The following is a 14,502-nucleotide window of genomic DNA, read 5'->3' on the forward strand; positions in this document are numbered from 1 at the left end:
TGGACCTTTGGCTTTACCTCTACCTCTAGTGCCACTGAAAGGTTGAGATGTTTGTGTTTTTGGTGAAATGTTTCAATATCTATAAAAATGGATTGGGACAATCTTTTGTACACAGATTCATGGTTCTAAGATGAATCCTAATGAATTTGCTGGTTCCTGACTTTTCCTCTGGTGTCACCCTCAGGTTTACTTTTGTGATTTACAACAGCTCATCTGAAGTAGTCCCAATAATACATCTCTACAGCTAGATGCCATGCTTTTGTTTTGTTCAACAATCATAAACACTTAATTTAATTAGCCTGCAATCATTCAAAATTATGAAGCCAAAGCTTTAGCTATGATGAATGAATCCATCAACACACTGTTGGCTCGTGTCGGTGTTTGCATTACTTAAGAAGTACATTGACTAAAAAGGGCCAGACTTCCAAATACTCAGTGTAAAAAGCCAATCAGAGCTACAGACTAAAAAGCCAGCATCTGCATGCCAACATGAAACAAATTTTGATGCACCTTACCACTGGGTCCTCTGCTGTCGTCAGAGGGAGGAAATCCTTATGTTCAAACTGAACACTTGAATGAGTGGGAGATAAAACATAAGAACAAGGAGGATGGAGATGCAGGGAAAAATCGAAGGGAAGACCGTGGGTGATGTTCAGTTCATTGCAAGGGTTTGATCTTTGTTCATGTAATGAACTGTGTGTATGTGTGTGTGTGCATGTATGTGCGTGTATGTGTGCATATATGTGTGTCTACTGACCTTTTCACACCGTGGCAACATGGGAAATCTCCCCCCGGCTGTTTCCATTTGTGACACACTTGTGAGAAACAAAGAGCAAGAAAGACAAACAGAAATGCTGAATGAATAAATAATGAGATTATCATATTGACAGCCGCACACCTTTTTATGCTTGACTGACTTGTAGGAGGTTGATGTAACAAACAAGAGGAGTTAGGGGAGGACAAATTGGCAGAAACATGGTCAAATTAAACTGCTCTCTGGAGAGACTGTGCACTTTTATTCAAGCAAAACAAATGCCAAAAACATTCAATCAATGGGTAAATATTTATACTTAAAATAAAAGGACATAGTGTTTTTCAGGAACAAGCTGCTGGAGTGTGGGCCAGGTGCTTTTTTTTCCTATCTTGCTTTAACTTTAAATTTATGGAGCACAATAAAGCAGTAACATCACTGTATCAACTCATGTAACATTAGCTTATGACTTTAAGCAGGCAAGCTAACACTAATAAAGTTAGCTAGCTAATGCTAATTAGAGGTTTCTTGCTTGTTTGACGTTATGAGAGAAGAGGCGGTAAATCACATATATATACAAATGAAGTCTAAAGTTAATACCTTTGTGGTCCTTAGTAAAGAAAAGACATGTAATTGAAGATGAAGAGAAGATTTATGGAGATAGAAGCATTGTGTGGCCAAGAGCATTAGCCAAAAACATTTCATAACGTTATATTTAATTGACTTCTGAGCTGTGCGGCCCACTGCACATGCGCAGTGTGTTTCTCACGCTAGCCCCGCCCACGCATTCCCCCGCTTGTCCCGCATTCTTTACTGGTGCGTTCAAGCGTTGCCGGTTAAATAAGCTCTTTCTGTCTGAATTAGTTGACATCAATAATGTGAGCCAGTACCGCCATATTTACCTAAAAGTTTTACTATTTTATCTGTATATCATACATAAATTAGCTAAAAATGTCTGCTCGGCTAACGTTAGCTAAAAGCATTTCAGCACATCAACAACAAATAATAACTCCAAGCTAAGTTCGGATAAACAAGATTGCCTCTTTAGTAGCAGTTGTCCTATCAAAAGTTATGCAGATATGTCTTTTATAATGGAGGTCTATGGGGCAAATGCTTCTGAAGTAAAAGGGGATATTTTGTTGCAATACTGCAATTGGCCACTGGGACAACATAGCTAGCTATTTTTTTTACCTGTAGCTTGCTGGCTAAAATGCTTTAGCTACTGTTACAACGGACAGGAGCGGCTTTATACTACACATTTAAAATTTTGATTCAAGTTAAGATAAATGTTCCTTGAGGACACATCAGAGCAGAAAACCCCACAGAAGCATGTCATCACTTCACTGTCTTTTATTAGAAGTCACTGTTGAACTTCTCTCTCCCTCACTTCCTGTGTGTTTTTTTCTCTCCTTGTCATGCATACGCACGCATGAAAGGCCTGAAATCTCTGGACAGGAGCTGGCTATATCTGTGCAGGAGACGCGGTGATCCGCAGTCGCTTTCATTTTGCTGGCAGGATGGACGGGTAATTTGCGCCAGCGAGCACAGCGCCCAGAACAGAGCAGAGGTCAATGAGCTCTTCTGTGGCTCCATCTTGCATCTGTCGCTTTGTATGGTTATCAGTCTACTGGTTGCTGTAATGGATTGGTCAGGTGTGTGTATGTGCACGCACAAGTATGTGTGTGTGTGTGTGTCTAATAAGCTTCCCTGATGCATGTTGACTAGGGAGAGTAGTGGTTGGCCCAGACAAAACTTGAGGTCACAAGGCCGCATTGAGTCTATAACCCTAATGGTTTATGCCCCCCCCACATTATTCACATTCAATCACATTCTGCCTGACGACGCTGCCATAGCGGGGTTGCCATGACTCACTGACAGGAGGGGGGGAGGATAAAGATGTCATGATCCAATTCATCTGAGGAAGAAATTAATCAGAGGACGCCAGGTAATGCAATGCTTCTAAGTAACCACATGACCCGCAGTTGCTACGTCAACAGTGGCATCCAAATAACTTGTCAGTCCCGTCTCCTTTAAAGGGATTCACCAAAAAATGATCATGCAGAGTTCCTGTCTCTTGGAAGAAAATAAAGCAAACTATGACTCAGCGTGTCACCTCGATCTGCCTCGGCAGAAAAGTAGGCATCGTCTGTTGGGTTTAGTCCATCGCCTTCACTGGGTGTCTTTGTTGCTGTTGTAGAAAGATGTGTGTGTGCATGTGTGGGTGCATTTTGGATCTTTGTTCAAGGGGTCCAAAAGTGAATGTCTGTGTGGAAGTGGGTACTCTTTCCTACCTCTGATACAAAGGTTCCATGTAATTTTTGGTGTTTTCTGAGGTGTTCCTACACTGATAAGAGTATCATAAATAAAAGATACGCACCACAAATAATTTGAAAGGAATGAAGTGTATAGGATGGTAAACACACAGTAGATGAGGTCGCTCTTTGGCTTGCAGAAGCAACAAGGTATAAACACCAGTCGCTGCATAACATAAGGATGATTTTAACACCTTTAAGCAGAGCTGAATCTGCCTGTACGTGTCTTTCTACGGCTCTGTCTGCAGTGCGACAACAGGCATGAAAGAGGCAAGAGAGAAACTGACACCACACACATTACATGACAATACACAAACCAAGACAGGAGGGGAATCAAAGGACAATCTGACACAGACTGAGCTCCAGCTGACGTAAGAAGAGAGGATCATGTCGTGTGAAATGCCAACGCATTAACGGTTTTTCTCAAATCCACAACATCCATTAACAAAAAGTTGTTTTGCATGTTTTCACTTTGTGTGTCTTGTTATTTTTTTCCAGCCTCGTTATCTCATTCGCAGGGTTGTTTTCTGGGTTTCCACAGGCTGTGAGTTGGAGTCAATATGCTTGAAAGGTCTTTGAAGAGTGTGAAACACAAGACAAAATCAATCTCTATCTCTCTTTCTGTTTCCCTCCATCTGCCGCTGCTGCCACACATCTGCCCCCTCCTCTCCTCCTCCTCCTCCCTGACACCTCCTCAACTCAGAGGAGTGACTCTCCTCAGGACCAGGCTCCAATTGGATATGAAGGCAAGTCAGGGGATCAAGATCTTCTGGAGTCTCGGCTACGTCACGGCCCGCATCACCTCAACGTCAAGACTACGTCAGCTGCTCGCTCTGCTCTGTATGAGAGGGGTCGGCCAGATCTGCCCACGCCTCGGTATCTCAGTCAACATAAAGACAACCCTCAACTTCCGGCGTCACATGTTCTGACATGTTCTGACCTGCTCTGAAGCTGAAACATTACAGACGTAATTACTCTAATTGTCTCTGGGTCAAAAACATACAATGACTTAAAATGGATGATTGCCTGATGACTCAAAACCACGTTTAAAAGTTTTGAGTAATTTTGAAATAAGTACATGAATACATTTAGAAAAATACTGTATACTGGAACAAAGCATTAGAGACTATTATTATTACTATTGTTATTATTATTATTTATCTGAGTTCATATTAATTCAACAATATAATTGTTTTTATTTTTTTATTTTTTTATTGTTTCTTTAATTGTATGTCAAATCACATATTCCCTGCCAGCAGTGGTGGCCCCAAGGTGCCAGCAGGGGGGGCCATGGCCCCACTGATATAATGTTAAAAATCAGATCTGATATTTAACATTAGGTACTAATAATTAACAGTAAATAAATAATTTAAAAAATTGAAATGAAATCTCTGGGAGCCAGTTATCTCCTGTTGGCTGGAACAAGCACAGTGCCACAGTAATTAATTAACCAGTCGCTGCTGCTGTAAATAAACAAAGACACAGTAATTAACCTATCCTTTTAATTTAGAGGCTATAATTGATATTTTCATAACAATGTATGAAACGACAATATGAAAAAAATGTGGCACTATGAAAGGAGTCACTCTCCCCTCGAGGGAGGGAGTTTCAACTCATTGTGTAGCTACCCGGCCTGTGACAGTCCTGTTTTGGTTCACTTTTACCGCTTTCATCGTGTTGTTTTTGGATCCAGCTGGCAGCTGTTTTCAGCAAACCACACTACTTGCTCCACACCAAACAGCAGACAGACAAAGTTAGTACCGATCTAGTAAACATAGTGGAGCATTTGCTACAGAGCCAGATATTTCCCTCAGGAGTTGGCGGAGACCCAAAACAGAGATAAAAGAGAGTGAAGTTTGGACTTACATTTGGCAGGCGGACGGAAACAAGACTCCAAACAAATGATAACGTTGCTCCATAACTGCTGAATGTGTAAATACGCAACACATTAAGCATAATATCTTCCTATCTTGCTACAAGCTAACTTTGTTGTTCATGGCAGCAGAAACAGCTAGGAAGGAGGAAGGTGTCCGTTTCTTTCTGCTGCTGCTGTGTTATTATATATTATATATATATTTGTGAGAACTGATGACGTCATTTGTTATTTTGTGATATGTGGGTCGGCACTGATTACGTTCACAGAGTTTCAAGCTGATAAGCTTGATTTGTTTGATTAGCAGCAGTAGCTAGCTAATTCAGAGTCATCATGGCAGGTTTTTTAATCTAAAGAGGTTGACATCTCTGTGGTCGCTCGCTATCTGGAAGCTCATTGAAAGTGACATTAAAATAAGAAGTTACAGTTTGAAAAAAATGTATCTGTAATTAAAGAACATGCTATTAGGAAATGAAAACTAAAGAAATTAATTTCTTGGGGAATAACGCATGGATCGTGATGAGAAAAATCTGGTGTACAATTTCATGCTGATCCAAATACAAATCTGGATCAAGCAGATTAAAATATCTTCCATGTGATATTGGATTAGGCTTGATTAAATTACAGGGGGCTGCTGAGCCTTGGTGGAAGTATGCACTCTACTGAGTCCCCTTCTAGTTTTATGTCTTTTATTTAATTCATATTGAACACTTGAGTCTCCATAACTTCTGAGTCTTTTAATATGAGCCTCCTCTCAAAGCCCAGTGAAACAGCTAAGTGGAGTAAAATTATGAACATGTAATCCGGCTCTGCAGTGACTAAAGGTGACTGATGCCCTTGGCTGATTCTGGCAGAGCAGACGAGTCTGTGACGCCACCAAAGCGACACAATCTGGATCTCTGTGTTCTGTGGCACCTTTCCTCAGTCTGCTGCAGCTAATTGGCTCCTCTGAGAGCCAGGTACAGCCACTCATATACATAGAGTAGCTGACATCCATGCGAACACACACCGGCAGAGGACCTCCCTGCCATCTGTTGGGGGCTCGCACATACAGGTGCTCCTCTGCTCCTGCTGTCCCAGCTCACTGCTCAGGAGATGCTCGAGGTCCCACCAGCCTGCTGTTGTGTTTGATCAGTGACGCCGTGTCGTGTCTTGTCATTGTAATTTTGCAAGCCTGCGGTTCACGACTCATCTCTGTCCAAACAGCCCCTGCTCTCACTGCTTCCAATCCTCTCACTGCTAATTCTGTCAAGCAAGACATCTCAATCACAACTGTACATTTTACAAAGCTAACATTCGTATCCAGTCCTCTCCTGATCTGATTAATATCATTCATGAATATAGTGCACAACAAATCTGCTGTAACATAATTAGCCCACAGTGTTGCTCTCAGGGTGGATTTGAAACGTTGCGCTGCTGACATCAAGTTGTGGAGGCAGGGAACTACAACTGAGTACAACTGACTCTCCCTGTGTGGGGGAGCTTGCCAATATCAATCCAGCTCACTGTGTTGCTCAGCAAAGTCAGGGAATTGTTCTAAACTTGGCTCTTTTCACTGGCACACATTTTGCATTTTCATATGTCACAGACGGCAAAACACAATCCTGGCTGCGTTACATTAAGCTGGAAAAGTGACATTGGACTGGCTCACTGGCACAATGTATTGGGACAGGCCCGTCTGTCAGGTTATTTGTTGTACTTGTGCTCTTCTTGTCAAAATATCTGCAACAAAATATGTCTATCAGTTAATGTCAGACAGTCATGAGTGATAAGAGGAGACTCAATTGTGTATTTTGTACTATTACTATGTGTTTTTGGCCTCACAAAACAGTTACAACAATATCATCCAGAAGATCTTCGCATTAACAGATTTATCCTCACTGTGCCATGTTTCCAAACTGTCTCAGGCGTTTCAGATTTTCATACAGTAAATATTGTGAATAAATGATATGTGCATGCTGACATAAGGCTCAACCTGCGATTACGCCTGAGTTGACTCAGCTTTAGTCTATATTTTGACCGTCTTGGTTAAATGTTGAATATAATCTCAGTCACTGAGCTGCTCATTAAAGGCACTGGTATTTTCACCGGCACACTTTTATTTAGTATATTTGTGTTTAATTGCTATGATGTGATTTTGCACTTTAATGCTTGTACCCCTTTGTATTTGTTCTTATTGACATTTTTTGTTTTGCCCTCTTGTTTTCTTGTCTCCTTAATCTGGATTTCTTCCTGTTTGGCTTGGCTGTTTAGCATTTATTCCATTGTATATATATTTTCTTGAGTTTCCTGCTTTTGCTTTGTCTGTCAAAGCACTTTGTAAACTTTGTTTTCACAAGGTAATGGTAAATGTTTTACAACACAGCGGATTAAAAAAAAGTCCTTTGCGCTAATAAAGTACAAGTGTTGATAATGAATCTCACAGTCTGGGGACTGAAGCTGCTCCATAGTCTGGCGGTACGGCAGCGGATACTTCTCTACCTATTGTCAAACAGTAGCAGGGTGAGCAGACTGTGGCTGGGTGTTGTCTAACCAGAATCTTGCTCCGGAGTTTAGCTTTAGCTTTAGTTTTTGTAGGTAGTAGAGCCTTTATTGTGCTTTTTTAACCAGGCAGGTGATGTTTGATGACTAAGTTACAGTGATTACCATCACTGTAACTTAGTCAGGAACTTTTTCAGGTGCCATTTAAAAAGTTATTAAAGTGCAGATTATAATCACACAATGTTTGGAATGTTCATACATAACTTTGTGGCTATTACTATTTCTAAAACGAAAGATGAGAACTGCCCAACAACTCATTGCTTGCCATGCTGTTTTGGCCTTAACATGAATCACTGCCCAGTTACAGACAATGCAAACTCCAGTGTAACTGAGATATTTCCAGCAGCTACAACAGAGAATCGGTCACACAGAGAAGGCCTTGTCCTTTAAATACGTCACTTTGAAACTGACAAACATTCATCCAGCACAGACAGTGAGCCACAATCGCCTGCAGCTCCACCTCACATCTTCATGTGTCTTCATGTAAAATCTGTCTTTTAAGCACCATTTTACACTCAGACACTGTAGACTGCAGATTGACACTATGGCCCTCTCTCGACATCACACACTAATGCTACTGCTTTAATGCACACAAGACATAAAACTCGTGGGGTTGCAGTTTTCGGTGAAACTCAGCGGTTCACTGAATACACAATAATTATAAATTCCACACTGACATGATGTTAAAGAGCTGAACCATTTTGTCTTGTTGTAGGAAAAGCACGTGTTATCTATACCATTAACAATGGCTCTGTTCTAGTCAAGTGTGACACAGAGGCAGCAATACCAACAGCCTGAAACTAAGCGGCTAAGCAGAGTTCAGCCACCATTAGTTGTAGTTGTATTATTTACAATTGTTTACTTTTTCTCTTCTTTCGTCCAGTGAAACCAGTTACTGTCCAAACCAATTTCAGGCTCACTCTGAAGTAACGCAGGGTGTGTTTGTTCTCGTGTCATGAGCAGATGGAGTCGTTTATTATGTGAACCAACAGAAGGAAAAACAGAAAAGGGCACGTCGCCTCATGTCCCCTCTACACAAGGAAAGGAGTGCCACTTATGTTCTGTAAAGACGTGGAATAAATACACAGATATGACTACTTAAGCTTCAAATGTGTGTGATTTCATGCTTACATCATGTGTGTGTACATGTATATCACTTGCAGTTTAAAAACCCTCAGTGAGTGATGTCCAGTCTGAAGTCATCTGAGTGAAGCAGTCATTATAATAAACGGATTTGAGCATTTCTGCAGTTTAACAACAAAGAGAGAGTCATACGTTTTGAAGTCAAAGAAATACAACTTTATTTAAGTGTAAACCAAAAAAAAGCAAACAAAAAACTGCATAGGAAATGTTTAAAGTCCACAGAGTACAGAGAGAGCAGCAGGTGGCCAATATATTATAGTCTCCTGTGCCTTATTTAGACTGAAGACCTGACATCTGCACTTTAACTCAGCACGATGTGTGAGTGTGTGTTAAGAGGGAGGGAAGGTGTGCCGGCAAACAAACACACACAGACAGACAGACACAAGGTATGACTGATAAACACACACACACACTGTGACGTGGCTGAGGAAGCGCCAGCAGCACCCATCTAAACTCAGCTGGCCACACTGGCTCGCCCCGCCTCGTGGACTGTTAGGAGGATACATTCAGTGGATTTCTGCTTAGACAACACGGATGCAGCGCACAAACACAATACCCGCTTCGCGCACAACCAGCTGCTGGGAGGACAGAATGTAATGGAGAGTTTGGACAAAATGAGCTGACTCACACCCCCCATCTGATGTTAAAGCTGGTTTAAAAGTGAACAAGGTGCCTCATGTTCCACTACAACCACATGATTCCACCAAATACTCTGAGTATTGCTGGTGTGGAACATTTAGCATCAGATGTTTGAATATTTTCTGTGGTCTCTATTGTCCTGTTGTGCCACCAGCAGCTGGTTGTAGCGAGTGAGCCTCAACAAGATCCCATGTAACCCTTTTCTTCACAAAATACATTCTAAAAGGGCTAATGAGCATCGAGTGGTGAGAAGTGTTTGTACTTTCTTTTGTGAAAAAAAAACAAAAATTGGCATTACAAACAAAAAAAGATTAATCAGGGGAAACTAATCAAAAGCCTTATTGTTTCAGATTTAGAAATAATTTGTTTTATAATATTGAAATGGACACACAAAAGAATCAGACTAGTACTGAGAAGTCATAACAGGGGGGGAAAAGTCACTACATCATCACTACGGGACACGTTTCAATGAGACACCTGCTGCTGAGAACTACCTGAGTTTTATTTTTTTTCCTTTCTAAATTTTCCAACCTTTTTTTTCTTTCTTTTTTTTCGTTCGAGTATACAATCATTAAAAGGAGGTCTACGACCTTGCACACGTCACCTGGTGCAGCTTTGCTTTTTCTCTCTTAAAGCTGTGAGAGGCCAGAAATAAAATGGTGGACATAAACCACAGGGGCCCAATAAAAAAAAAAACAAGAAAAAAAAAAAGCCGAGCAGGAGTGCAGTCAACCAATCATGTGCTCAGCAGCCATCACTGCACTTCCTGGATTCTTATGTAGTCAAGGAGAGGAGCCGATTGCTAGTTTGTGCTGAAGAAACATAGCTGCTCCTCACATGACAGTGAGGGAGTTCCCATTAGGTCACACACAAAATGGCCGCCTTATGGATTCATCATTGTTGGTACGGTAAATATACGCTCAGCAGTTACAGGGCTTGAGTGTGAAAGGACAATATGTTAATATGTCAACCCGTATTCTGCATATCAGAGGGAGCATTTATCATAAAACTCTGCCTCTGTTGTTTCTCAGGAATCGAGGTATGGCTGGCTGAACAGGTTGTGCTCTGCCGAGCCTCTTGAGAACAGGAAATACAATCGCAAAGGTCAAAGGTTAATTCCATCCAACGCAATCCTAACACAAACATACACATCTTTGGGTATATATTTTGGTAAAAACCAATAGTCAGCTACCCACCCCGTCTGCGTTATGCAACACCTATCTGAGAGACGTCTTTATAATACAAGGACTTTTTAAAGCATGCAACAAAATGAAAAACAAATAAAAGGTTTAAAACACATTTTTCCTCTTTAAGAGTGAAGACCTAAGGATCTTAAAGATAGAATTCTGCAATCTTAATAAAAAAAAAAGAAAAAAGAAAGACTAATACTGAAAAGCAAAAAAAACAAAAAACAAAAACAATCTTATTGGTGAAGCTAGGTGTTGGGTTTAAAGCAGCAGGGTGTGTGGAATCAAACTGGCTAACAGCTCCACTTCAATAATAAACCAGCCTGTTGTCACATGTTAGGCGTAATCCTCTGATGTGTTTGTTTAAACCACTATCAGAATGGTTGAGTGTAGACGTATCTCAAGGTCCTCCACAGCCAACCTCAAGCATCCTAAAAATCCACACTGGAATCTTGGTAAATTGTGCTGAAATCTTCTTGTGAGGTCATTGTTGTGCGTTCAAAGGCGGTTTTCTGAAGTTCTTCTTAACTCTTTAAAAAGAGGCCACATCCTCTTTCCCTCACCCCTTTGCGCACAGTAACAAAGTACAAGTGGAATCTGCATGTTCATCATCATCATCATCATGAGGTAAAGATAAATGGGGCCCAGCCCTCTTAAGTGCATCCAACCAGAGAGCGAGGGTTTATTCTCAGGTGCTCTGATTTAACATTTGTATCAATGATATAATGGTCCAGTGACATTTGTCATGTAAAACAGCGTGGTCCAAATGCCAACCCTGTTTGGCACAGAACGCTCACAGATCATTTTGGCACAATGCTTTCATCTGACATATTTGGTTTCTTGGTGATAAAAAGGCATAGACTACAGAATTGATAGTAGAGGGTTGGAAGATGGAGCGATGACCATAATACAAATTTCAACTCAAAACAGTACCATGATCTTTGGTCCTAGAGCTATGGGACATGTACTGTACTGTAACACAAGACGACTCAAAGAATGAGGTATATTTGTAATGCATAAATATCTGACACAGTATGCTTAAATAAAAGAGTAAAAATGAGGTATTCAGATCGAGTAACAAGTTGAGGTATTTGAATGTTTAAATGCACAGTAGCAATGAGTGACAAATTTGAGGTATTCAGGAGATGAGGTATACGAAAAAAGGAGGTAAAACGACCGTTGAGGTACAGGATGTCTGAGATATGATGATGTATATCCTGATCATGTGCAGACGGGCCCTCTCCTCAGAGGTGAGAGTCAGTCGGAGAATCTTTTCACAGGTCCCAAGATTCTTTGCTAGGCTAAGGAAGTGGCTAACAGAACCTTAATTGTCTAGTGCTTCCTGTGGGACACAGATTGAACAAAGATCAAGGAGATTCAAAATCCCCCAAAGAATTAGTATGAGTTAGTTTCTATGGTAATTACATTGGGATACAAAGGCTAATCTGAGATGCTACTTTGAGCCAATGGGCTGTCTACTAATAATAAATCTGGGGCATTGTTTGATGGGCTGAGGTGATACATGCGAAGGGGAAAGGGGGTTCTCTTTGGTGTAGGTATCATCTGTTCTCTACATGAACATCTCTGCAGAAAGACGAAAAGGATCTTCTTTTAAAACCTGCCTCACACAACAAGGGCCTTGGTGTTAGCAGGATGTGGAAGTACTCATGCACAATAAACTGTGACCCAAGCACACTTTATCTTCTAAGCCTAACATGGACAGTGCTATGAACTCAACTCCATGAGTTTAATCAACTGTAGACTTCCCAGCAACAATGATTAATCAAGAAAAGGTTTTTAAAGGGGATTTTTCGTTTCTTTAATTGCCAAATCTTAAGTTGGCCATTGTGCAGAAATTCTAACTTTGGTTGACTCCAGCAGTCGGTCTATAGACCTCCATCTTTAGAGGAATCGGTCTACTAGCACTCGATTTGGAGAGATCTCCTCAACTCCAAGGATCAATAAATAGGGCAGGGCTTTGTGATCACGCCCTCTAAATGGACTGGACTAAATCCTAGGCCCCAGGAGCCAAAGGAAGTGGCTTTCAACCACAATCTAAATCCAAAGGATTGTAAAATATGCGGCCTTTCATTTGATGCCATTAATGTCCTCTGGACAGCCAAATTAGGAGTATACCTGCGAGGCTTTTGTCACACAGCATGCCTCACCAAAAAGGTGTCATTCAGTTACATGATTAAGTCTCTACGGTAAAATCACTAATAAATCCAGATCTTGGAAAATACATCTCCAAAATCCTTTGGTGGGTCCTCCCTTTTGAAGGAGATGTCGGTCTCCTTGCATACTAATCTTTGCATCTTAGTTGTTCATGCATCTGACTGGATAGTAACGACACAGGTCGTCTTATTTTATCAGAAACATTACTTCATCCAGTTTTATGGGACATGATTGGGGGCAGGGGGGTATGGCTGATCAAACACTTATTTTATTACAGGGCTTAGTTTGGGGATCATTTCAGGGACCATTTCAGAGATAATGTCCTCAAATTTATGTTTACTTTTGAATAAATTCATCAAATCAGAATTAGCTAGTAAAGCTAGAGGGAGATCCTGAAAAGTACAGATCATTTTCCTCGGTCCTATTGTGACCTGGGCTAATTTTGATTCTATCAAGTTTGGCATCGCTTCGCGCACTCTTCTTAGGCTACACTACAAACTCCACAAAGCCACACAGAGACAAGCGCCAATGCATAAGCAAAAAACTAAGTAGCCTAAAAACATGAAAAGGACACTACTGTAAGCTAGCTTCCTCTCCGAGCGACACCCTCTAATGAGAATAAATCATGCAGCCTCTACAGCGGTCTGAGTATTGTCTCAGCAACAACATTCAGGAGGTTCACTTTAACTCATATTTCAAAAATGCACAGCAAGAATTCCATTAATCCTGTGCAAATATCAACTGAACAGTCTATTCTTTTTTGTCTCTCTTAAATAACAAGGTATAGAGGTAGACTTTTCTTCTTTGTAAAACTTCACGGACTAAAACCTCTGCTCAGTGACTATGAGTACATTCATAAAGAGCTAAATGAGGTAGGTTTGGAGCAGAGGGTACAAGATTTCAAGAAAAGTGAGAAATTCCCTGAGATGGATACTTAAGGAGAGTTTACAGAGAGAATTCAGAGCAGCTGAGACTGAGGAAGGGAAATATGGCTCTTTTTCTACTGATTATCAATTTGTAGAGGTCCCCTTTGTCATACATACCACAGATATCTGATTGGGAGAATATCAATAATAATAATAATAAAAAAAAATAATACAAATTTACAGTTTTAATTTCCCTTCACTTCAACATGCTCTCAGTCCTCTCTGAGCTCTCCTCCTGTTGTGTCTGTTGATTCATTCTCTCTCCTCCATTTCCTTCATTGAAAAAACTGCAAAAGGGCAAACGGAGGGAGAGAATGCAAAAAATAAACTTTTTTTTTCTTAGAACTTGAGGATGCGATTATTTCCAAAGTCAACAACCACAATGACTCCGTCAGGCGTCACAGCCACGCCAGAGGGGCGATCCATCTGTCCGAAGCCACTCCCCTGTGTGCCAAATTTGCATAAGAAGTTTCCGTTGGGCTCAAACACCTGGACTCTGTGGTTGCGGGAGTCCGCCACGATGATGCGATTCTCCTGGTCCACGGCGACGCCCTGGGGCCGCAGAAACTGCCCGTTCCCGGTGCCCTCGGAGCCCAGAAAGCGAGCAGACTGGCAGTCTGGCCGGATGACCAGGAGCCGATGGTTGTTGAAGTCGGTCACCACCAGGTGGTCTTCGTGGTTAAAGGCCACTCCTCTGGGAGAGTCAAAGTGTTTCCACAGGGCCCCCTCAAAGCCATACTTGTTGAGAAAGGAGCCGTCAGGGGCGAAGAGCTGCACGCGGTGGTTCCTGGTGTCTGAGACCAGGATCTTACCCTCAGAGTTGACAGCCACATCCCAGGGATAGTTGAACTGCCCATTCTTGGTACCTTTTTCCCCAAACTTCAGCAGGAACTGGCCCTCAAAAGTAAACACCTGTCAGACAGAGCAAATGTCTTAGGGTCAACATGTTTACATC

At 41.4% G+C, this 14,502-nt stretch overlaps 1 protein-coding gene across 1 annotated transcript in view; it reads right to left on the reverse strand.

Annotated features, from left to right (window-relative positions):
• Positions 1 to 8,753: 8,753 nt before the first annotated feature.
• trim71 (tripartite motif containing 71, E3 ubiquitin protein ligase) overlaps positions 8,754 to 14,502 on the reverse strand; it is a 34,840-nt gene continuing 29,091 nt past the window's right edge. The window contains exon 7 of the mRNA XM_073463464.1: positions 8,754 to 14,459. Within this exon, the coding sequence (XP_073319565.1) occupies positions 13,887 to 14,459 (573 nt within the window). The 3' untranslated portion in view covers positions 8,754 to 13,886. The remainder of the gene's footprint in view (positions 14,460 to 14,502) is intronic.

Source organism: Pagrus major, chromosome 3, assembly GCF_040436345.1.
Source record: "Pagrus major chromosome 3, Pma_NU_1.0".
NCBI lineage: Eukaryota > Metazoa > Chordata > Actinopteri > Spariformes > Sparidae > Pagrus > Pagrus major.